This window comes from Ascaphus truei, chromosome 4 (genome assembly GCF_040206685.1).
Source record: "Ascaphus truei isolate aAscTru1 chromosome 4, aAscTru1.hap1, whole genome shotgun sequence".
In the NCBI taxonomy this organism is placed as follows: domain Eukaryota; kingdom Metazoa; phylum Chordata; class Amphibia; order Anura; family Ascaphidae; genus Ascaphus; species Ascaphus truei.
In genome coordinates, this window is record NC_134486.1 from 187,259,658 (window position 1) to 187,284,037 (window position 24,380).

The following is a 24,380-nucleotide window of genomic DNA, read 5'->3' on the forward strand; positions in this document are numbered from 1 at the left end:
AGCCTCCTTCAGCTGCATCGCTTACCCCTTGGCTTGGTACGACGCTCCATGAGGTACTTTCCCCACGCTCTAGGTCGCAGCCTTCGGCGCGGAATCGCGTTGCTTCTTCTCATGCGCACGGCAGACTTACAGCCCCTTAGCTTACCTCCGCTCAGGCTCCGCCCCCAAACACCCCACTCTTACAATCTGGCTCTTGCTAGTGTCGAATAATGAACCAGATGAGAAAGAACTCAGTTTAAAGTAGCACTCTATTATCTGTAGTACGATAGTGTGGTTGATTTAAAAATATATCTTTATTGAATTCAATGTTAAAATATTGGTGCATGGAGTGGAATAAAAAGATCAATGGACACTCTGTCTGATGACTCAGAGTGTTTCACATATAGTGATGACAACTTGTGTCTAATAGCTGGAACAGTGCCAGCTGTAGCAGGTCGCTACCATTGATTAGACCGCTGTTAGCAGTCTAGAGATAACAGTGTCAGATGTGCTAAAAGATGAGTAGTTGCATTCCCCCTGGCCAAAAGAGGAACGTAGTGTACACAGAGGCGGATTAGTTTCAATTGCTATTTGATATAGCCTAGAGCAGCAGAGTATGCTGCATAGTACACTGGCGACACACTTTATTCGAGCTCGGCTAGTCCCACGAATTCGGGTATACCCGGGTGTATTGAGGTTTGTGACTGTTTTCTGCCCGAGTGCATTGGGTTATTTTCCAGGCAGGGATTGAAGCATTTTATTCCCGCTGGCTGCAATACTGCACAGTATATATATATATACTGCATTACAATTCATGAATTTATGCCATCTGGTAGACACGCGAAGCATTGCAGCCTATTAAATCCTAATCATTATCATTTAACAGATCAGCCGCCCATCAGCCAGGCATGAACCCATGCTGGGAAGGCAAACGCAACGGGGCTTGTCAGAGGTGAGGAGCGGCGCATTCCAGGTATCTGCCAGGTACATACTGGGTATTTGCTCGAATAAAGTGTGTCGGTGCAGTAGGAGGGTGATGGTCTGTAACTTAGTTTGAAAGACTCTGCTAATTGACAAGTCAGCTGTAACTTTTCTGCCTAACCCCTGTTAGGAGTGTACAGCTATGTCTTTCTTACAGTGGATCCTTGTATTAAACCCCCATGCTGATAGTTGCTGTGAGCAGTAGACTCAGAGTTCCACTGATGCTGGGGTGAGTCAGCTGCAGGTATTTTGCCTAACCCCTGTAAGGAGTGTGCAGCTCTGTCTTGCTTACAGTGGACCCTTGTATTCGACCCCCATGCAAATAGTTACTGTGGAGAGTAAATTCAGAGTTCCACAGATGCTGGGGTAAGTATCCCTGCTGGCTAATTGTCAGCTGGAAGCATGAACCTTTATGTGCACTGAGTACTTTCCTGGATAGTATGCCTGAAATCAGATTAAGTAGATGGCGTTCTGAACCATTCACCTCAAAAATCGCAGCCAGCCAAGAAGTCTTGAAAAAGCAGCAGACGCGAAATGATCGTCGACCAGGGCTCTTTTAACTTATGGACAGTGTCAGGTTTGCTTCTTAGGGGGTAGACTACACTTAGTTACAAGGCTGCGATTATTGAGGTGAATGGTTCAGTGAATGGTTCAGAACCAGCAGTCAGGACAGGAAGATACCACCTCCCAAGCCGTACGCTGGCAAACCCGCAGGAGTGCAGAGGTTTCTTTAACCAGTGCGAGGTTCAATTTGAAATGGCACCCCTTCAGTACGACACCGGCCGGAAGAAGGTAGCCTACGTGTACAATCTACTGACGGGCAGCATGCTGGCATGGGTCTCACCAGTCTGGGAGTTGCGCCCGCACCTGACACAAGACTACCTAGCCTTCAAGGGTGAGTTCCGACAAGTCTTTGATTCTCCTGCGCGCCGGGAGATGGCGTGTGTTTCCCTCCTCCAGATAACTCAGGGGCGAAGATTGGTGACACAGTATGCGGTGGAGTTTTGCACGCTCGCCGCCGAGATGAACTGGGGACAAGAGGCGCTCGTCTCCGTCTTCTGGCAGGGTCTCTCGGAGTCCATCAAGGACGAGCTTGCTCGGCAACCCAGGCCAGACAAACTAGAGGCGCTTATCGACTTGGCCGTACGCATTGATCAACGCATCCAGACTTCCCCTTTGGCTCTCGACTTCGGCTTGTTCCTGTTTATGTACCTTCTGGATCCCCTCAACCAAAGCTCTCACCTCGACTCTTCTGTACTTCTCCTACCCCTGATCTCAGCTACGGCAATGACCATTCTTCTGGAAAAAACGGTACCGGCACGTATTCACGCAATACTCCACCTCTGGCCTGGCACCACTCAATACCACAACCCGGCCACGTCCCCCGCTCTGTTGGTGTGTGTATTCATACCTGGCACCTCAGTTCTAAGGACAGGTCTGATCTGCAGGCTACTCCGGTGTAACATTATGACGAGCCCACAAGACGCAGACCAGGCCGAACAGAGGCAAGCAATCTCTACGCTAATACAGCAATACCAGGCCATGGCCGAACAGATTGTGGGCCTAACACGCCAAATGTCCAAACTTTCGGCTCGTGTACCGGAAGCACCTGTAACTCTTTCTCCTCCATAGGCTGCAGAACTAGTCAGACCCAGCAGTCAGGACGTGAAGATACCGCCTCCCAAGCCGAACGCTGGCAAACCCGCAGGAGTGCAGAGGTTTCCTTGACCAGTGCGAGGTTCAATTTCAAATGGCACCCCTTCAGTACGACACCGGCCGGAAGAAGGTAGTCTACGTGTACAATCTACTGACGGGCAGCGTGCTGGCATGGGCCTCGCCAGTCTGGGAGTTGCGCCCGCACCTGACACAAGACTACCTAGCCTTCAAAGGTGAGTTCCGACAAGTCTTTGATTCTCCTGCGCGCTGGGAGATGGCGTCTGTTTCCCTCATCCAGATAACTCAGGAGCGAAGATTGGTTACACAGTATGCAGTGGAGTTTCGCACGCTCGCCGCCGAGACGAACTGGGGACAAGAGGCGCTCGTCTCCGTCTTCTGGAAGGGTCTCTCGGAGTCCATCAAGGATGAGCTTGCTCGGCAACCCAGGCCAGACCAACTAGAGGCGCTTATCGACTTGGCCGTACGCATTGATCAACGCATTCAGGTACGACGCTCGGAGCGTCAGCATGCTCGGCCAATAACCTTCCAGGCATTCTCCCCCATCTCTCCTCTTGTTCCTAGACCATCATCTTTGCAGCAGCTGGCACTGGAGTCTCCGAGCCAATGCTATTAGGGGTGCAACAGATCCGGAACCCACGACGACAACTCCGCTATGCCGGCGGACTCTGTTTCTACTGTGGATCCCCTGAACATCTGGTCCATGCATGCCCTTTGCGTCCGGGAAATGAGAACACTCAGTGAGTATGGAGGGGCTCTCACTGGGTGTTATCTCTTCTCGTCCCCTTCCTAAGGAGGCACTGCCTAAGAAACTTACGATTCCTATTTAACTCGCAGGAGCTGACTTCCACACCTCTACTGCTGCCTTTATCGACTCCGGTGCTGGAGGGAACTTTGTAGACCTCGATTTTGCCAAACAGAACTGGATACCTTTGGTGAAGAAGGCCCAACCTATTGCCTTGGTAGGGATTGATGGAGGTTCGCTATCTCCAGCCTTTATCTCACTACAGACCGTACCTCTCTACCTACTCCCACAGCGAGACCCTGGTCCTTGACACCATTCAGGCCCCAGGTACACCGGTAACCCTCGGCCTACCTTGGTTGCAGAAGAACAACCCTGCCATTGACTGGGTCTCACCTACCCCCACCACCTGGAAACCGAGGCCAGGTAAGACTCCCAAATTCTTCGCTAACACAACGACTCTGGACTCCATTCTTCCTCCCGTGTACCCCCCTTTCCGCGAGGCCTTTAACAAGGTCCACTCGGAAAAATTGCCTCCTCATCAGTCCTACAATTGACCCATCGATTTTGTCCCAGGATACACCTTGCCCAAGTACAAGACCTATCCATTTTCTATACCTGAGTCTCAAGCCATGGATGACTACATAAAGGAGAATCTTGAGAAGGGGTTCATACAGACTTCCAACTCCCCGGCGGGAGCGGGGTTCTTCTTCATGAAGAAAAAGGATGGTACTGTGAGGCTATGTATTGATTACCGGGGCTTGAATGGTATCACCATCAAGAACCGCTATCCCCTCCCCTTGATCACGGAACTCTTCGATAAACTGCGAGGGGCCAAGATCTTTTCCAAATTGGATCTCAGTGGGGCTTACAAACTTGATCCGCATCAGGCAGGGCAACAAGTGGAAGACGGCCTTCAAAACCCGCAGTGGGTATTATGAGTACCTCGTGATGCCTTTTGGTTTATGTAACGCTCCAGCAGTCTTTCAGGACTTTATAAATGGCATATTTCATGAGGTGCTCAACATCTTTGTTATTGTTTACTTAGACGACATTTTGATCTTCTCCAAAAATCTCCAGGATCACATTCGTCACATCTCGTATGTCCTCTCACGTCTACTCAAATATCACCTGTACGCCAAACTAGAGAAATGTACCTTCCATCAACGCTCTACCCAATTCCTGGGCTTCATTATTTCAGACGAAAGCTTCTTGATGGATCCAGGTAAACTCCAGGCAGTTACGGAATGGCCCAGACCAGAATCTCTCAAGGCTATCCAGCACTTTTTAGGATTGCGAACTACTATAGGAAGTTCCTTCATAATTTCTCTACCCTAGTGGCCCCCATCACGGCATTGACTAGAAAAGGGGCTGATCCTTCTGCCTGGTCCGCCGAAGCTATTTCCGTCTTGCAGGCTCTTAAAGATGCCTTCGTCACGGCACCGATACTGCGCCGCCCCAACACGGATCTTCCCTTTGTAATAGAAGTTGATGCATCGGACTGCGGTGCATGGGCATTACTATCACAGAGGTTCTCCCCCCAGGATAAACTTCATCCTTGTGCGTATTTCTCCAAGAGATTTGCCTCCTCCGAGAGGAATTACGACGTCGGCAACAGGGAGTTATTGGCCATTAAGATGGCACTACAAGAGTGGAGACATCTGTTGGAAGGGTCAAAAGAGCCATTTTCTATCTTAACAGACCACAAGAATTTACTGTATATTGAAGGAGCACGTCGCCTCGGCCCTCGCCAAGCTCGCTGGGCACATTTTTTTTCTCTCGCTTTAACTATCACCTATCCTACATCCCTGGAACGAAGAACGTGAAGGCAGATGCGTTGTCCAGACAATACTCCTCGGAAGACAGGCCTGAGGCCTCTTTGGAACCCATCCTACCTCCCCAAAGAATTTTGGCTACTTCCACCTTCAAATTGCTAGACAAGATCAAAAGGGACCAGCAACAGAAGGGATCCTTCAGACACGGTGATCCCCTCTAAGAGGCTCTTCGTCTCGCCCAGATTCGTTCCAGAGGTACTAGTTTGGGGACACTCTTCTAAAACCTCAGGTCACCCGGGCTTCAGAAGGACGTTAGACTTAATTAGTTGGAACTTTTGGTGGCCCAGTATATCTAAAGACATTACGGAATTCACTCGCGCTTGCCCTGTTTGCGCCCAGAACAAAACTCTTCCTCAGAGACCTCAGGGACTTCTCCTTCCATTGCCAGTGCCTGCTCGTCCATGGTCCCATATATTCATGAATTTTATAGTCGATATCCCTAGGTCTAGGGGCTTTAACACCATTTTAGTTGTCGTAGACAGGTTTTCGAAGATGGCCCACTTCATTTCCCTCAAGGGACTGCCCTCCTCTCCCGCCCTAGCAGACATTTTTTCCGAGCATATCTTTAGGATCCATGGCATCCCGTCTTCCATTTTCTCTGACAGAGGATCTGACAGAGGATCCCAGTTCGTCTCCAAGTTCTGGAGGACCTTCACTAAAAGACTGGGAATTGTCTCTTCCTTCTCCTCTGCACACCACCTCCTCTGCACACCACCACCAGTCGCTGGAAAAAATACCTCAGATGTTTCATCTCCGATTCCCAGGACGATTGGTCCCAACTCCTCCTGTGGGCAAAATACGCAGTCAATTCGGCCCGAAGCAAATCCACCCGAAAGTCTCCATTCTTTGTCAATTATGGGTTTCACCCTCCCTGCTTACCTATATCCAATATTGCTTCTGGGGTACCGGCGGTAGACAAACGGATTTCCACTCTCCAAGACATTTGGTCCAAGGTACAATCGTCTCTCCACAAGGCCGCCGATACCACTAGTCTACAGGCCAATCGCCACCATCGGCCGTCACCCAACTACAAGCCAGGGGATTTAGTATGACTCTCTTCTAGGAAAATCCACCTGAGAGTTTCTTCTCCTAAATTGTCTCCTAGGTTTATGGGCCCCTTGCCCCTTTCCCGTCATGGAGCAGATTAACCCAGTGGCGTTTTGCCTTAAACTACCATCCTCCATGAGGATCCCAGACATTTGTCATGCCTCGCTATTAAAACCCCACATTGCCAATCATTTTTTTCCCAAACAGACCAGCAAGCCAGACCCAGTCACGGTACTCAATAACGAAGAGTACGAGGTACAAGCCTTACTGGACTCCCGCGTCTCCAGGGGACAGCTTAAGTTTCTGGTACACTGGAGAGGTTTCGGTCCCGAGGAGACTCCTGACAAAGCTTGGAGACAAGCTAAACATGTTGAGTGAACAGCAGCAGTCCAGAAGTGCACCCTGAACCCACCTGAACCCATGTGGACCAATTCTGCGATCGATCGCAAACCGGAAGTGACGCGACGGGCCAACCGGAAGTGACACGAGGCGACCTCGTGAGTGGGGCTGACGGCGAACACTGAAGCTGCGCATCTATAATTTTACGTGTCTATGCACATAGTGCAAAATGTGAGTGCAATATTTATTGCTTTATAAATACATTTACAGTGAACATGCAATGTTGCACTAAGAGTGTCATCTCTTTTCATTGAGGGTTTGTCCTGCTGAAGCCTGGTACTTCATGTCAAGCAAGTCTTCCATACTACATATACACTGCTGGTATTTCATTGAGAAATTGTGAGTCCCCACTTGTGATTTTTTAAGCTGTTTTTTGCTGTAGAACATACTACACTATATATATATATATATATATATATATATATATATATATATATATATATATTTTTTTTTTCCCACATACGGTGACATCTGCGCTTCCCACAAGTTTCTTTCTGCAACCTCAGTTCTAGGGACAGGTCTGGTCTGCGGGCTACTCCGGCGTAACACAGTAAGAGTCAAATCTGAAAGAAAGCAGTATAGGTTATTTCGGTGAAGGTATTGGACTGTTAAGATATATAGGGTAAATAAGATAGACAGAGAGTGTGAGAGAGAGTGTGTGACAGAGAGAGAGACAGAAAGAGAGACACAGAGAGATTGTTTGACACAGAGAGAGAGATAGAGTGACCGAGAGAGAGAGTGACCGAGAGAGAGAGTGACCGAGAGAGAGAGTGACCGAGAGAGAGAGTGACCGAGAGAGAGAGTGACCGAGAGAGAGAGTGACCGAGAGAAAGAGAGTGACCGAGAGAGAGAGAGAGTGACCGAGAGAGAGAGAGTGACTGAGAGAGAGAGAGTGACCGAGAGAGAAAGAGTGACCGAGAGAGAGAGAGAGTGACCGAGAGAGAGAGAGTGACCGAGAGAGAGAGAGAGTGACCGAGAGAGAGAGTGTGACCGAGAGAGAGAGTGTGACCCAGAGAGAGAGAGGGTGACAGAGAGAGAGGGTGACAGAGAGAGAGAGGGTGACAGAGAGAGAGAGGGTGACAGAGAGAGAGAGGGTGACAGAGAGAGAGAGGGTGACAGAGAGAGAGGGTGACAGAGAGAGAGGGTGACAGAGAGAGAGGGTGACAGAGAGAGAGGGTGACAGAGAGAGAGGGTGACAGAGAGAGAGGGTGACAGAGAGAGAGGTTGACAGAGAGGGTGAGTGAGAGTGACAGAGAGAGAGGGTTACAGAGAGAGAGAGGGTGACAGAGAGAGAGAGGGTTACAGAGAGAGAGAGGGTGACAGAGAGAGAGAGAGGGTGACAGAGAAAGAGAGGGTGACAGAGAGAGAGAGGGTGACAGAGAGAGAGAGGGTGACAGAGAGAGAGAGGGTGACAGAGAGAGAGAGGGTGACAGAGAGAGAGAGGGTGACAGAGAGAGAGGGTGACAGAGAGAGAGGGTGACAGAGAGAGAGGGTGACAGAGAGAGAGGGTGACAGAGAGAGAGGGTGACAGAGAGAGAGGTTGACAGAGAGGGTGAGTGAGAGTGACAGAGAGAGAGGGTTACAGAGAGAGAGTGACAAATAGGGTGAGAGAGAGAGAGTGACAGAGAGAGAGAGGGTGACAGAGAGAGAGAGGGTGAGAGAGGGAGGGTGGGTGACAAAGAGAGAGGGAGGGTGGGTGACAGAGAGAGCACGTGTGGGTGAGGTGGTGGGCGGGTGAGGGGCTGGGAGGTTGGTGACGGGGTGGGAGGTGGGTATGACAGGGTGGGAGGTGGCTGACGGGGTGGGAGGTGGCTGACGGGGTGGGTGGGGGGCTGTGACTGACTGACACTTGGGTTGGTGGTTGGGTGACTGACTCTGGTGGGTGGGGGACCGACACACAGGTGGGTCACTGACTGACACTTGGGTGGTGTCTCACAGTGTCTCACACTGTCACATACTGTCACACACTGTCACACTGTCTCACTCACACACTCTCTCATTCAAACACTCCCACACTCTCACACACACGCATAGCAGGGGGGGCCTCTGCATGGCAGGGGGCCTCTGCACGGGAGAGGCGGCCTCCGCACGGCAGCGGGGGTCACCACACCTTAGGTGGGCCTTCGTATGGGAGGGTTGGTCTTTGCACGGGAGGGGCGACCTCTGCATGGCCGGGGGGGGCACCGTATAGAATGGGGGGTCGCCGCATGGCAGTGGGGGAGGTCGCCACACAGCAGGGAGGCATGGAAGGGAAGAGAGGCAGGGAATTGAGGTGTGGCAGGGAGGTAGGGAAAGGAGGCATGACAAGGAGGTAGGGAATGGAGGCATGGCAGGGAGGCAGGAAATGGAGGCATGGGAAGAGAGGGAGGCAATGGAGGCATGGGAAGAGGCCGGGAAGGGAATGGAGGCATGGGGCTTACCTTGCTCCTTGCAGTAGGATCCAAAGGGAGGGGCCAACTTCACAGTGCAGGCTCACATAGAGCCTGGCTGACTGCCAAAAAAATCATGGTAGCAGGCCAGAAAGGCGCGTCATCCAATCGGGTAGGGGGATTTTTAATTTTTTTTGGTATGTTTCGGCGCAAGCAGGGGAATTACTTAAAAACCGGGGCGAGTGGGCGACCGAATTTGTCAGTCACTATATATATATATAGCAAATGGAAATGTAACTGTATGCTCATTTGCATGTCTTAGGCAGGTCTGTACAGTTATATTTCCATTTGCTATATGCTTTGCTGTGGAGGGTTTTTGTCACTTTTTTTACTCACCATAACTTAACTATATATATATATATGCAAATATAGCTGTATGCTCATCTGCATGTCTTAGGCAGGTCTGCAACCCCGCCTTTCCCCATTATCACCCAGCATACAGCACTTACACTGCAGCAAGGGATTCTGGGAAATTACATGCAAATGAGCACACCGTGTCACTTTTTGCCTCAATAACCATTTTTAACATGGTTCCCTATAGGCTTAAGCTTGCTGCATGGTCACAGCTTTGAGCACAGCCAGGGTTAAGGTGCATACCCAGAAAACCACCCACAGACAGCTGTTTCGACCTTGATGGGTCTCATCAGTGTGGGGTTGATTTTACTGGGAATGCAAGAAAGGCTATGGGATAGGCTAAACCATAATACTGAGTTAAGTTATGGTGAGTAAAAAAAGTGACAAAAAGCCTCCACAGGAAAGCAAATATGCAAATATACCTTTATGTTCATCTGCATGTCTTAGGTAGGTCTGCAACCCCGCCTTTCCCCATTATCACCCAGCATACAGCACTTCCACTGCCGCAAGGGATTCTGGGAAATGACATGCAAATGAGCACACAGTGTCACTTTTTGCCTCAATAACCATTTTTAACATGGTTCCCTATAGGCTTAAGCTTGCTGCATGGTCACAGCTTTGAGCACAGCCAGGGTTAAGGTGCATACCCAGAAAACCACCCACAGACAGCTGTTTCGACCTTGATGGGTCTCATCAGTGTGGGATTGATTTTACTGGGAATGCAAGAGAGGCTATGGGATAGGCTAAACCATAATACTGAGTTAAGTTATGGTGAGTAATAAAAGTGACAAAAACCCTCCACAGGAAAGCAAATATGCAAATATACCTGTATGCTCATCTGCATGTCTTAGGCAGGTCTGCAACCCCGCCTTTCCCCATTATCACCCAGCATACAGCACTTCCACTGCAGCAAGGGATTCTGGGAAATGACATGCAAATGAGCACACAGTGTCACTTTTTAATTACAAGCCTGTCACGAGAGCTTGCGACAGGCTGTAATTTACACCAAAACTATATATAAATATATATATACCTAGGTTTGAACTGGGACGAGACTTAGATATAACAAATATAATTTATTCCTTTGCTTTCCTGTGGAGGGTTTTTGTCACTTTTTTTTACTCACCATAACTTAACTCAGTATTATGGTTTTTTATATATATATATATATATATATATATATATGCAAATATAGCTGTATGCTCATCTGCATGTCTTAGGCAGGTCTGCAACCCCGCCTTTCCCCATTATCACCCAGCATACAGCACTTCCACTGCAGCAAGGGATTCTGGGAAATGACATGCAAATGAGCACACAGTGTCACTTTTTGCCTCAATAACCATTTTTAACATGGTTCCCTATAGGCTTAAGCTTGCTGCATGGTCACAGCCTTGAGCACAGCCAGGGTTAAGGTGCATACCCAGAAAACCACCCACAGACAGCTGTTTCGACCTTGATGGGTCTCATCAGTGTGGGGTTGATTTTACTGGGATGCAAGAGAGGCTTATGGGATAGGCCAAACCATAATACTGAGTTAAGTTATGGTGAGTAAAAAAAGTGACAAAAACCCTCCACAGGAAAGCAAATATGCAAATATAGCTGTATGCTCATCTGCATGTCTTAGGCAGGTCTGCAACCCCGCCTTTCCCCATTATCACCCAGCATACAGCACTTCCACTGCAGCAAGGGATTCTGGGAAATGACATGCAAATGAGCACACAGTGTCACTTTTTGCCTCAATAACCATTTTTAACATGGTTCCCTATAGGCTTAAGCTTGCTGCATGGTCACAGCCTTGAGCACAGCCAGGGTTAAGGTGCATACCCAGAAAACCACCCACAGACAGCTGTTTCGACCTTGATGGGTCTCATCAGTGTGGGGTTGATTTTACTGGGATGCAAGAGAGGCTTATGGGATAGGCCAAACCATAATACTGAGTTAAGTTATGGTGAGTAAAAAAAGTGACAAAAACCCTCCACAGGAAAGCAAATATGCAAATATAGCTGTATGCTCATCTGCATGTCTTAGGCAGGTCTGCAACCCCGCCTTTCTCCATTATCACCCAGCATACAGCACTTCCACTGCAGCAAGGGATTCTGGGAAATGACATGCAAATGAGCACACAGTGTCACTTTTTGCCTCAATAACCATTTTTAACATGGTTCCCTATAGGCTTAAGCTTGCTGCATGGTCACAGCCTTGAGCACAGCCAGGGTTAAGGTGCATACCCAGAAAACCACCCACAGACAGCTGTTTCTATATATAAAAATAATATATATATATATATATATATATATATATATATACAGGTAAACCCCATTATAACGCGACCCGTTATAACGCTAATCGGTTATAACGCGGTTTCACGTGGCTCCCGTTTTTTTTTTTTACATTTAAAAAATATATATATTTTTTGCACACTGCACACACTGCACACACTGCACACTCTCACAGCACACACTGCTCACTGCACACACTCTCACTGCACACACTGCTCACTGCACACACTGCTCACTGCACACACTGCTCACTGCACACACTGTTCACTGCACACACTGTTCACTGCACACTAATCACTGCACACACTGCTCACTGCACACACTGCACACTGCACACACTGCACACTGCACACACTGCTCACTGCACACTGCACACACTCTCACTGCACACACTCTCACTGCACACACTCTCACTGCACACACTCTCACTGCACACACTCTCACTGCACATACTGCACACTGCACACACTGCACACACACTGCTCACAGCACACTGCACACACTGCACACACACTGCTCACAGCACACTGCACACACTCACAGCACTCACTCTACACTGCACACACTGCACACACTCTACACTGCACACACACACACACTCTCACTGCATGCACACAGTCCCACTGCATGCACACAGTCCCACTGCATGCACACAGTCCCACTGCACGCACACAGTCCCACTGCACGCACACATCCCACTGCACGCACACAGTCCCACTGCACACTCCCACTGCACACTCCCACTGCACACTCCCACTGCACACTCCCACTCCCACTGCACACACTCCCACTGCACACACTCCCACTGCACACACTCCCACTGCACACACTCCCACTGCACACACTCCCACTGCACACACTCCCACTGCACACACTCCCACTGCACACACTCCCACTGCACACACTCCCACTGCACACTGCACACACCAGACACTCCCAGCACTCACTGCACACACACTCACTGCACACACTCTCACTGCACACACTCTCACTGCACACACTGCTCACAGCACACTCTCACTGCACACTGCTCACAGCACACTGCTCACAGCACACTCTCACAGCACACAGCTTTCACAGCACTCAGCTCTCACAGCACTCAGCTCTCACAATACACTCACATGTCAGCAGCCCACCCCTCCCCTCACATGTCAGCAGCCCACCCCTCCCCTCACATTTCAGCAGCCCACCCCCCTTTAACATGTCAGCAGCCCACCCCCCCTCACATGTCAGCAGCCCACGCCCCCCTCACATGTCAGCAGCCCACCCCCCCCTCACATGTCAGCAGCCCACCCCCCCTCACATCAGCAGCCCACCCCCCCTCACATGTCAGCAGCCCCCCCACCCTCACATGTCAGCAGCCCACCCCCCTCACATGTCAGCAGCCCAACCCCCCTCACATGTCAGCAGCCCACCCCCCTCACATGTCAGCAGCCCACCCCCCTCACATGTCAGCAGCCCACCCCCCACCAGCCTGTTTTTCACACACCCCCACACCAGCCCGTTTTTCACACACACACACACACACACACACACACACACACACACACACACATACACATACACACACACACACACACACACACACACACACACACAGACTCAGACACACACACAGACACAGACACACACACAGACACAGACACACACACACACACACACACTACCTTAGATCAGCTCAGCACATCCTCTCTCCCCGGTACTAAGCCTAAGCCCCGCCCCCTCATGCTCTGACCTCTCCGGAAGAAAAAAAAACACACGGCTGCCGGGGGCTGAGAGGTAGGGGGCTGGGAGGGACAGGGAGGGGCCTGGGAGGGAGGGGGCTGGGAGGGAGAGGGAGGGGGCTGGGAGGGAGAGGGAGGGGAGAGGGAGGGATGAATCGCCGCCATTTTTTTAAACTTTTTTTTTTTAATTTATTTAATTAACTGGCGTCTGGCCAGAGTCATCACGGAGACTGGCCACAGAGAGGCCAGACGGGCCGCATGTTGTGCCGGCCTCTTCCTTCCTTCCCTCCTCACTCCCTCGCTCCCGATCAGGCGCTCGGCAGCCATTTTTTTTTAAATTAGCGCGACCCCGTTACTAACGCGGTGGTCTCGGGGTGGACCCCGAGGACCGCGTTATAACAGGGTTTACCTGTATATATATATAAAGTTTACATCTTTTGAATTTAGGTCTGGTTATTAAATGTTTTGTTTCATATTACACTAGGATCGGGCGCTTTCTTTTTTGTCTCTCTGTTACCTATATATATATATATATATATATATATATATATATATATATATATATATATATATATATATATATAGAAAGACAAAAAAGAAAGCGCCCGATCCTAGTGTAATATGAAACAAAACATTTAATAACCAGACCTAAATTCTAAAGATGTAAACTCACAAACAAATGTGAATAAAAAGCATGTAATGAGTAAACTCATTCGCCAACTGTGGGATGGACCTGCTCTGCTCACACGCCAACCAGCTCTTCAATGGAGTCCCAAACTGTCTCAGCCACCGACCAGCAGGGCTTTCACAGGGTGCCACAATCTCTTACGATGTAACCCGGATGCAGATCTCTCCACACATCACATCCGGATGGGAGAACCAGTCGCGTGACCCAGCAGTGGAATAAAGTTTTTGCGTCTTGATTCTACCAAATGGTGTTGAAGTTCGGCAATATCTCAGCAGTGTCCCAACGTCCCAGCAGCAAACGAGTATAGAATAAAATAGCCAATAGCTCACACTAAACTTCCCTACGCGTTTCTTCACACAAAGGGTGATTTCATCAGGGGATATGCGGTTACCTACGTCATAGCTATTTATATGTGTGTATACCAATCAGCCTCCTCCCTGGCCGATTGGTAATTGATAGATACCTGTTAGTAATTAAATTAATCTATGGAAATGGATGACATTATATCTATCAGCATATAGACCTAACAAATAAATTTACAATAAAAAGCAAATAAATGCCAAAGACCAACAATACATTTGTTATACATATAGTTAATAAAATCCTAAACAAGGTCAAAAAATGGAATTGCACATAAATATATAACAACCAATTGATAAATGGAGATCACAACCAGTCATGTTTTTAAATAGGTGTTAACCCAATATATAAATATTATTATCAATTTCACATAAATAGATGGTGACATTTGGTTATCCTATTAGATTATATATTTAACCTTTAGTTTGTACCTCCAACACCTTATGTAAAGGTTAAATATATAATCTAATAGGATAACCAAATGTCACCATCTATTTATGGCAAATTGATAATAATATTTATATATTGGATTAACACCTATTTAAAAACATGACTGGTTGTGATCTCCATTTATCAATTGGTTGTTATATATTTACTGTATGTGCAATTCCATTTTTTGACATTTATTAGGATTTTATTAACTATATGTATAACAAATGTATTGTTGGTCTTTGGCATTTATTTGCTTTTTATTGTAAATGTATTTGTTAGGTGTATATGCTGATAGATAAAATGCCATTCATTTCCATAGATTAATTTAATTACTAACAGGTATCTATCAATTACCAATCGGCCAGGGAGGAGGCTGATTGGTATACACACATATAAATAGCTATGACGTAGGTAACCGCATATCCCCTGATGAAATCACCCTTTGTGTGAAGAAACGCATAGGGAAGTTTAGTGTGAGCTATTGGCTATTTTATTCTATACTCGTTTGCTGCTGGGACGTTTGGACACTGCTGAGATATTGCCGAACTTCAACACCATTTGGTAGAATCAAGACGCAAAAACTTTATTCCACTGCTGGGTCACGCGACTGGTTCTCCCATCCGGATGTGATGTGTGGAGAGATCTGCATCCGGGTTACATCGTAAGAGATTGTGGCACCCTGTGAAAGCCCTGCTGGTCGGTGGCTGAGACAGTTTGGGACTCCATTGAAGAGCTGGTTGGCGTGTGAGCAGAGCAGGTCCATCCCACAGTTGGCGAATGAGTATACTCATTACATGCTTTTTATTCACATTTGTTTGTGAATTTACATATTTTGAATTTAGATCTGGTTATTAAATGTTTTGTTTCATATTACACTAGGATCGGGCGCTTTCTTTTTTGTCTTTCTGTAGATTTACTGGGAGGTCGTTGGTTCCTTGCAGAGAGCAGCCGGTATCCAGAGTTTGCATTTTCCATTTTTTGTTTTATTTTATATATTTTTTATTTTTTACACAGGACATTTTTTTCTTTTCCTTTTTTCATTCAAGACGATCCATTCATATATATTGGCACTACACCCACAAAGATTTTATTAACAGTCATAGCTCACACTAATATAGGCAATCATTGCAGTTGTGTATATTTGTGTTATTTACATATTCATAAATTGATAGATATTTATACCTCTGACATCTTAATATTTATGTATGTATATATTTATATAATCATTTAATTATTTGAATATCATCTGGTGTGGAGAGAGATATCATCTGAGGGGCGCAGTTTTTTCTTTGTATATATATATATATATTTTTTTATATATATATATATACACACATATATACATGTACACACACATGTATACGCACATATGTATATTTATGTATACATATACATACACACACACTTCTCCCACCTATATACACAATTCCTTTCTCTCTCTCCTGTCTCTATACTGCTGCTCACAACCCCATCTGTGTGGGAGTTCCTGAGTGCTGAGACATGACGGGTGGGTAATTAGGCAGGGGGAGGAGGAATTCCCTGTGTGAAGTCAAGGCCCCACCCCCTGAACAAGGCCCCGCCCCCACACACATCAAGCAGAGCCTGCAGCAACCACGATTACAGCGCTGGCCAGGCAGCCAGCAGGGCCCACATGTGCTCTCGAGCACCCCCGAATTGCGGGTTTAGCGGCATTATAGTTACGCCAGTGTAGAGTACCATTTCCTTTCATTATTATTCTTTTCACATGGTTCCAATCCATCTTTATTCTTCTGAAAGTTTCTGTTAGCTGTTATTTTCTAGTTATGGTAGATGTTATTTTTGGCATTTATTATTGCCAATACACTAGATGGATTTTTAATAATCCACTGATTTGCTGAATCGTGGATTGGATTCTACAAATCCGTCAATGGATTCTATCCAATTGTGGTTTTTCATGTATCCGCACAGATTATAACAGGATTTGAGGGAAAATGTGAGAAAATCTGGGAAACGGATTTGGGTGGATTCACCTATCTCTGCAAGCTATTTTCCAAAATGCATCATATAAATGCTAAGTTATTGCATGCATGTGCTTTTCTTTTTTCTTTTGTTAGAGTAGGTACACCTTAACTGGAAATATTGACATATAGTTATGGCTATTTTATGCAATATTCTAATAATACAACAAGAATGCTATTCTTATTTAACCCGACTATGCAAACAAATAGCCTGTGGAGGGCACGCAAAATCCAATACTTGTTAAACAATAGTATGCAGGGCTATTACCGATTATCACACCTGCACATTAAAAATGTAGCAGTGTTTCCCCCACCCTCTGGGAGATTTGCCCTGCTACCAGGTGTGTAGTGCTGATACCTGCTGGCTTACAGGATAATTGAGGTGTCCGCCGATGGTGTTGGGGACATCAGGACAGGCTTCTGGAGTATTAGCTGATTCATTTTCACTCTGGTGTCAGTGCCTCCATTTCTTGCAGGCTCAAGGAATATGAAGGTAATCCCTGCAAGAGAACAACACTCTACTCCCCTTGCCAGGCAAGAGTATACAGTATTTGAACTGGAGCAGTTTTTATTGCAAACCGCTTGTATCAGCATACACTGCACAGCAACACTTTCAGGCCTCACCCTCTGGATGGTCCCTGGACATCCACCCCTGGCCTAGGGCACCAAGGGCAGTCCAAACTCTTCCCTGACTCCTTAACAGAGCCAGATGTACTGTATCACCCCCCACTGCCCAAGGGGAGGGGAAAGCAGGTGCCAGAGCCCTGTCCAACTATGTGTGATGCCCGTGTCTCTTAAGAGGAGAGACAACTCACTAAATTTAGTACTGCAGCCCCTTAAGTACCGAGGGGTAAGGTCCAAGGTCTGAGCCCCTTATTGGGCAGAACACAGGCCTTAGCCCACCTCTTCCAACTGTCACTCAAGGGAGCTGCTGCTGGTTGTGAAACAACAGGATTGGTCCTGATACTGCCTGCACTGTTACCAGGGCTTGCATGTCAGGGAGGTCAGATTAGTAGCCAAAACCAGACATGGCTACACCAAGATATACTGTAACTCCACAGGATTCAGCAAAAAATACTCTATTGTGCATGCTTCTGCCCATATCATTGATTTATGATTATGTCACACTGATAACCTTATTGATTTTATATCTTGCATCTTCAGGTAATCTTATTGTTGCTGTTGAATTCTTTCACATAATACTTACAAGATGATTGTGTCTTCTAGGTGAATATTCTTGCCTTGTAGTCAGTAGCTCAGCAAAGTGTAGTTATGTTCCAGAATTCACATTTTGAATAATTTAGATGTACTGTATGTCCTTCATGGACAGTCTGATCCACCTTGAAATACTTATTGCTCCAATAGTTAAATAAAGTCAAGGTTCTCTTGGAGAACATGGCAGGAGTCTTAGTACATGTACATATTGGGTAAGCAACTGGTTTTATTTCTAGTAAGTTGAAGGTGGTCCCGTGGGGTCCGACGGCGGAGCACTGGTTTGATTTCTAGATCAATGTATTGGTCAATAGTTTTGAGATATTTATTGTTTTCCTGATTACTAATAACAACAGCATGAATTCCTTTTTTTTAGAAAATTTGTGTGAAAAATGGCAGAATCTTAATTTCTTCCCCAGATTCCTTTGAGATTTTTGTTATTTACCTCCATTTTTTATATATTTTATTGCATATCATCAGCCTTCTGTATGTTTCTGGACACGTACATTGTCCAAAGTAATTATCTGTCATAGTCTGTACATTTTCCGATTAACTGTGTTGGCAAATTGTTTAATAGTAAATTGTGCGGTGCAGTTAGAAATACTAACTATATTTATTAATTAATTGCAGTGTATTAAAGAATGTGGCACACTGAGATAATAAATGTAACATAATTTTAAATATACATCTTTGAAATGTAGATCCACATAGCAGTTACTTTGTAAAAAAAAATGCAGATATTTGTTCGCAAAGTTTTTCTTTCATGAACTCTTTATTGTAGTAAACTGGATTTTAACTAGTTTATTTTCTATTTCAAATTACAGTCAGTATCCTAGCTTGTGGTCTGTGAGTAACAGCTCAATCACACCAGTGTCTCAAGCAGGAGGGATTACTAATGGACTTGGATCTCAGTACTTAAGAAGCTCTACAGCCCATTACACACCATACACGCATATGGTGTCCTCGCCCTCCATGGGATCTCCTCTGTACGACAGTGGAACCACAGACCTAGAAGATAACCCATATGATGTCCCAGCACATGCCAGACTAGCAACCACTTGGGCTCCAGTGACACCACCCTCCATATAAAACAAATACATGTTTTTAATGACAGTTGACCTCTGAAAATGGCAACAAAAAAATAGTAAAAGTGTATTTGACCAATGGGAATGCCTATTAACATGAAAAATTTCAGAATAAACATTTCAGTAGGCTCTGATAGCAAAAATAGAGATACAATGTGTGTATATGAAGTATGGTTTACTTTATAGCAACGTTGAAAGGTTGCTTAATTACTTAAAAGAAAGCAGATACATTTTTATTTTAATGTAGTATAAATTATGTGCTACAGTTAGCAAAGTTATTGATGTTCTCATCATTGGAAATTTACTTTATGATTATGAGTATTTTGAAGTAAACAAAATCATATACTGTAGGTATGTGAAGGGAAGCCTTAATTGTAAGTGTAGCTGGGTAAAGTATTTTCTAATGCTGAATGAGTTCCTTGCAAAAAAGATTGCTAAAATATAGTTAGAAAATTTCTTAAAATACAAATGCAGTGCACATTTTTCTCTCGTATTGGATATTGTTCCTAAGCAGGTAGCATTCTTAACAGTAATTAGGACTTCATTTAAATGTATGCAAGGATATTTCAAGTTGACCAACAATCAGTGCTTTGCTTGAGGAAAATTGATTATTTAATGAAAATGTTTTTGGATTGAAATGCCTTATCAATTATTGGCCTTGTATAGAACTATTTATTGTTCAATATCACATTTCCTGCTTCTAGTTAGACAACGTAAATAACTGTAGATATTTTTTAAGGAGTCATGATTCCTCTCATATGAACTACTATAAAGAACAATGCAGCTCAAAAGAAGAGTATTTTATAGAAACACCTTAATAGAAAGGACCCACAGGATAGTTACAGACAGCTACAAATGTATACAATATCGCTTATTCTCAGAATATTTGCATTGTTAATATTTTATACTAACAAAGTTAATGCCTTAGGAACGTTCTTTTGCTAAAATTGACATGGTTTTGTTTTTATTTGTTTGTGTTTTTACATGCAGTTTAGAATTGCTATATATTAAATAAACAGAAATTGCCATGTGTTATTTAAATACGTATTGAGATTGCTAGAAATGTGCCAGTGAACCAATCCCATAACTGTTAGAATAACATATACACATATTAACACCAAATTCTTACTTTCAAATAACTTATGTCATTATTTTCAGCAAATGTAATCAAATAAGGACTTGCCTATTAATATGTTAATATCCCATATTGAAGCTTCAGAAGAAATTGTGCAATGGTCCCAGTCTAATAACCACCAAAACACATAAAAAGAAAAAAAAACACCGGTACACCAGGGTAAAGTAAAACAATATATGTAGCACTGTTCCCCCCACCCCGAGTGTGAGATACACATCTTCTGCTACAGTACATGTTGTGTGGTGCGGATACTGTACATGTTAGGATCAGGAGAGCTGAGTTGAATCTGCGTTGGTATGGAGATCAGGACAGGTTTAGGTCATTCTCTGTAGTTCTTCTCATGGTGTTAGCGTCTCCAGTCATAGTGGGCTCCAGGGTGTCCAGAGATCAGCCCCCACTATTGCACACGTCTCCCTCCTGCCCAAGGACTGATATTTAGACAGGAGTGTAATGAACAAGGGTCGATGGGAGAGACTTACAGTTCTACTGCTCTCTTACTCCTCCAGAGCAGGACTGACTACATGTGACACTCCCCCCTAGGAGGAACTAGAAGGGGCGGGTTCGTGGTCTATACCTATACCAGATAGGCTTACACAGGCCATGAGACACCACCACACTTCTGTCACTCCTAAGAGGGGCATGAGGGGGGTCAAAAAACCCATAGATTATCCTGTCATAGCGTAGACTGCTAGGATTTACATGACAGGGAAGAGAGATAGACCAGAAGATACAGACCATGTTACATATATTATTATTATTCACAAATCCACGTTGCACACAGTACTTTATTATTCCATTCCAACATTTTAATCTCCAATGGGATGTTCCTCAGAGGGTACGGACTGATATAACAAAAAATGTGTTATGAGCATTCCACATGCTCAGATACTTACACATATTTTTTTCTATATTTCACTGTTTAATTGTATTTCCCAGAAGCTATTTAAAAAAAAATATTTGTAATTCTAACATTACCATTAGAGTTAAATTAGAATTACATTCTACCATGTCTGATGTCAAAGCTAGAATTTTATCAGGAATACGCATATTACAAACTTTATACTTGATTCATGAAAAAGTACCATTAACCATTATGGCCCATATTTAGTGGTACTATTCCATGCAACACATTGTGGTGCAGGAAGCCCCCTTATGGCTTATTCAATCAGGTGGGGTTGCAAGGTGTCTTCTGGAGGCAGAGGGTATGCCATCAAATATCACCACTTAGTAAATATGGCACTATATGTTGCTAGAAATGCTAAATATTTGTGACCTTACTTCAACAGTGAGCCCTGCCTTATGCTAGTAATTACCTCTTTTGAGATTCTTACCACTGATTAAAACAAATAAAAACAAAAACTTAAAAAATATCTAAAATCTCTAGTTTGCATAGGGATTATTTACATATATATGTACGGAGGAACTAGGTATTTTTTGCACCCGTGGTAAGATCTACCAATTCTTTGCCTCCCGCCCACTTTTTTCTCTCTCCTCACCTCTCATTCTACCCCTCCCCAAGTCTTTCTTTCTCCTCCCCCTCTCCCCCAAGTCTCTCACCTCCAACCCCAAGTCTCTTTCTCACTCCCCACGAGTCTCTGGCAGGACTTCTGCAACCGACATCGCTCTGCTTCCAGCCTCCAATGATGATGATATCACGCTGCTTCTGCTTACCCACGCCACCCCTAATTCCACCACTGTATATGTATATCAATGATATATTAAATAATTATACATTTAATTATCACCCTTTGTTACATTTTTACAGCCCTATTTTTATCTTATTACATCAAAAGCTTCAAGTGTTCTTTGTACATGCTAACCCAACCCAACCGTATGGTAGCTACTGCAAAGCCATGATCTGTAAGATTTATTTACAGTTACTTATTATGATACATGTTACAGTATATCATACCAGCAATGTCAAACAGGACTATCTCTAATGTATTTAAAGTACGGGAAAAGTTTCCCGAACCCTTGATTGGGCAATTTTATAGGCCAGTAATCCATCATTTGACCAACTTGCATTTTAAAAGGCCAGTTTGACATAATGGGCAAAAAAAAAATGTATCCGTATAATCAGCGTATTTAGACAAATGAAATCCACCTTATAATAACTGTGTTACTTATTTGTATCTTGTGAAACATGAATGTGTTGGTTTTCCTTTGGAACTCTAGATTCAAGTGTATCTGCTTCTTATGTTTATCTGTTGGAATCATGATGGCTCCATAATTAATTTGCAAACAAAGGACAAAGGGAAGATAAAAATTCACCCTTGAGCCTTGAGGACTTGTAAACACTACCAAAAACATTAAATAGTGGTTGTAAAAACTATAAAACATTTGTTTAAAATGAAAATGTTACAAGTTTAAACAATTATTTTAAAATACTTGTCTGATTTTTTTAGCTGGTATCATTCAGCTAAATTTAATCCATTAAACATGCCACTGTTCTTAGTTCACATTCGTCTTAGGCAGGACATCAACTTTTAAAGGCTGCTAGGAATATAATGTAACCAACAGACTTTGCATAGGTTATTGATCAGGTGATATAACCAATGTCTGTGTGTCAGGTAACAGTTTTTTCACTCCTGAGGAAGCAGCTAACAGTCACAAGAAGCGGGCATGAGTCAGTAAGGCATGAATAGATTTTATGAAGTATATAGAAAGAAATTAAATGTCATCTTTGGCAATTAAAATGCAGTGTGGGTCCAATAAGTAGTTGTACTAGTATGTAACTTTGAAACAGTTTATATAATATCTATGCCGTGAAAGAAGAAGAGAAGCTTAATATAGATCAATTTTTCTTTATATAGAGAGCGAAACTATAAATTTGTAAAAAAAAAAAAAAAAAAAAGAAGTGGTTTGCCAATAACTTAGTGATACCAAATACCCCTTTTACAATCACACTTTGCCCACTGGCTCTTGGCTGTAATCTAGTGTTAGTAATAGATTACTGACTCTAAGGGGTCTAAGCAGTAAGCGTCGATAAGGCACTTATCGACCACATATCGGCCAAATGCCTACAAAGATTCAGTAGCCTCGATAAGTGGGCAATAACGGCCTGTATCGCCAAAAAAACTTTTGAACAAAATGAAATCGCCAACTGAGCGGCAAAAAACCACTTATTGACACTTTTCAGAATGTTCATAAAAACGTGCGATTCTAGTACTGCTGCGGCACAGTTTATTCGAGCATTTGCCCGTTCTGTGCCGCAGCAGTAGCCTGGCGCGCGCCCGAGTGTGACGGGCGCGCGCCGAAGCAGCGGAAGAGCGCCCTCCGATCGGGGCGCTCTCCCTCCCGCTGCCGGGTCCGCCGGGTCCCCCGGAACCCCCTGCCGCTGTCCCGCGATCGCGGGACACCAGGGCTCCCTCGGGGAGCCCCTGGACGCGCGTGCAGGGGGCGCACGCTCCCGAAGACGCGTGACCGCGCGTCTATGACGCGCGGCACGCCGAGGGGCGGCCACTAGCAAGCCGGGAAATCTCCCGGCTTGCGGATCTGGCCGCAGTGCAATTAAATGTGTCGCCAGTGTAGCTGCGAGTCGGCGATCGCCGCCTATTGTCGTCTATCGCGGCACTAAAATGGTGATTTTTCCCCATTCCAAATGCCAGAAAAAGTTGGCAGATTGGTGGGGTGAAGCGTTGATGAGCGGCGATACGGGACAGAATTTTTTTGGGCCTTTTTCCTGCATTGGATTGATGCTGAGGGTTTCCGGAGCTGATGCCCATTAATACCAGCACCGGAGCCCCCCGGCAGGCATCCGATGCTTGAAAAATGGATTTACAGCCACTTCATTACCTTAGCGGCAAACTGCTAAGGCAATGAAAGGGTTAACCACCCATGCGAGGCTTATTGTGGGTAGTGGGGGTGGGTGAGGGGGGTATTTGGCCCTTGGTGTGTGTTTAGGCCTTGCGGGGGGTTGCGGGTGAACTTAACCCCTTCATTACCTTAGCGGTTAATACTGCTAAGGTAATGAATGGGGTTAATCCTCCTGCTACCCACCCGCAAGGCCTTAACACCCATCCTTGGGA

At 45.2% G+C, this 24,380-nt stretch overlaps 1 protein-coding gene across 1 annotated transcript in view; it reads left to right on the plus strand.

Annotated features, from left to right (window-relative positions):
• The window catches only part of LOC142492031 (T-box transcription factor T-like), a 65,866-nt gene extending 45,699 nt beyond the window's left edge, over nucleotides 1–20,167 (plus strand). The window contains 1 exon segment of the mRNA XM_075594774.1: nucleotides 18,957–20,167. Coding sequence (XP_075450889.1) covers nucleotides 18,957–19,221 — 265 coding nt within the window. The 3' untranslated portion in view covers nucleotides 19,222–20,167.
• The last annotated feature ends 4,213 nt before the right edge of the window (nucleotides 20,168–24,380 follow it).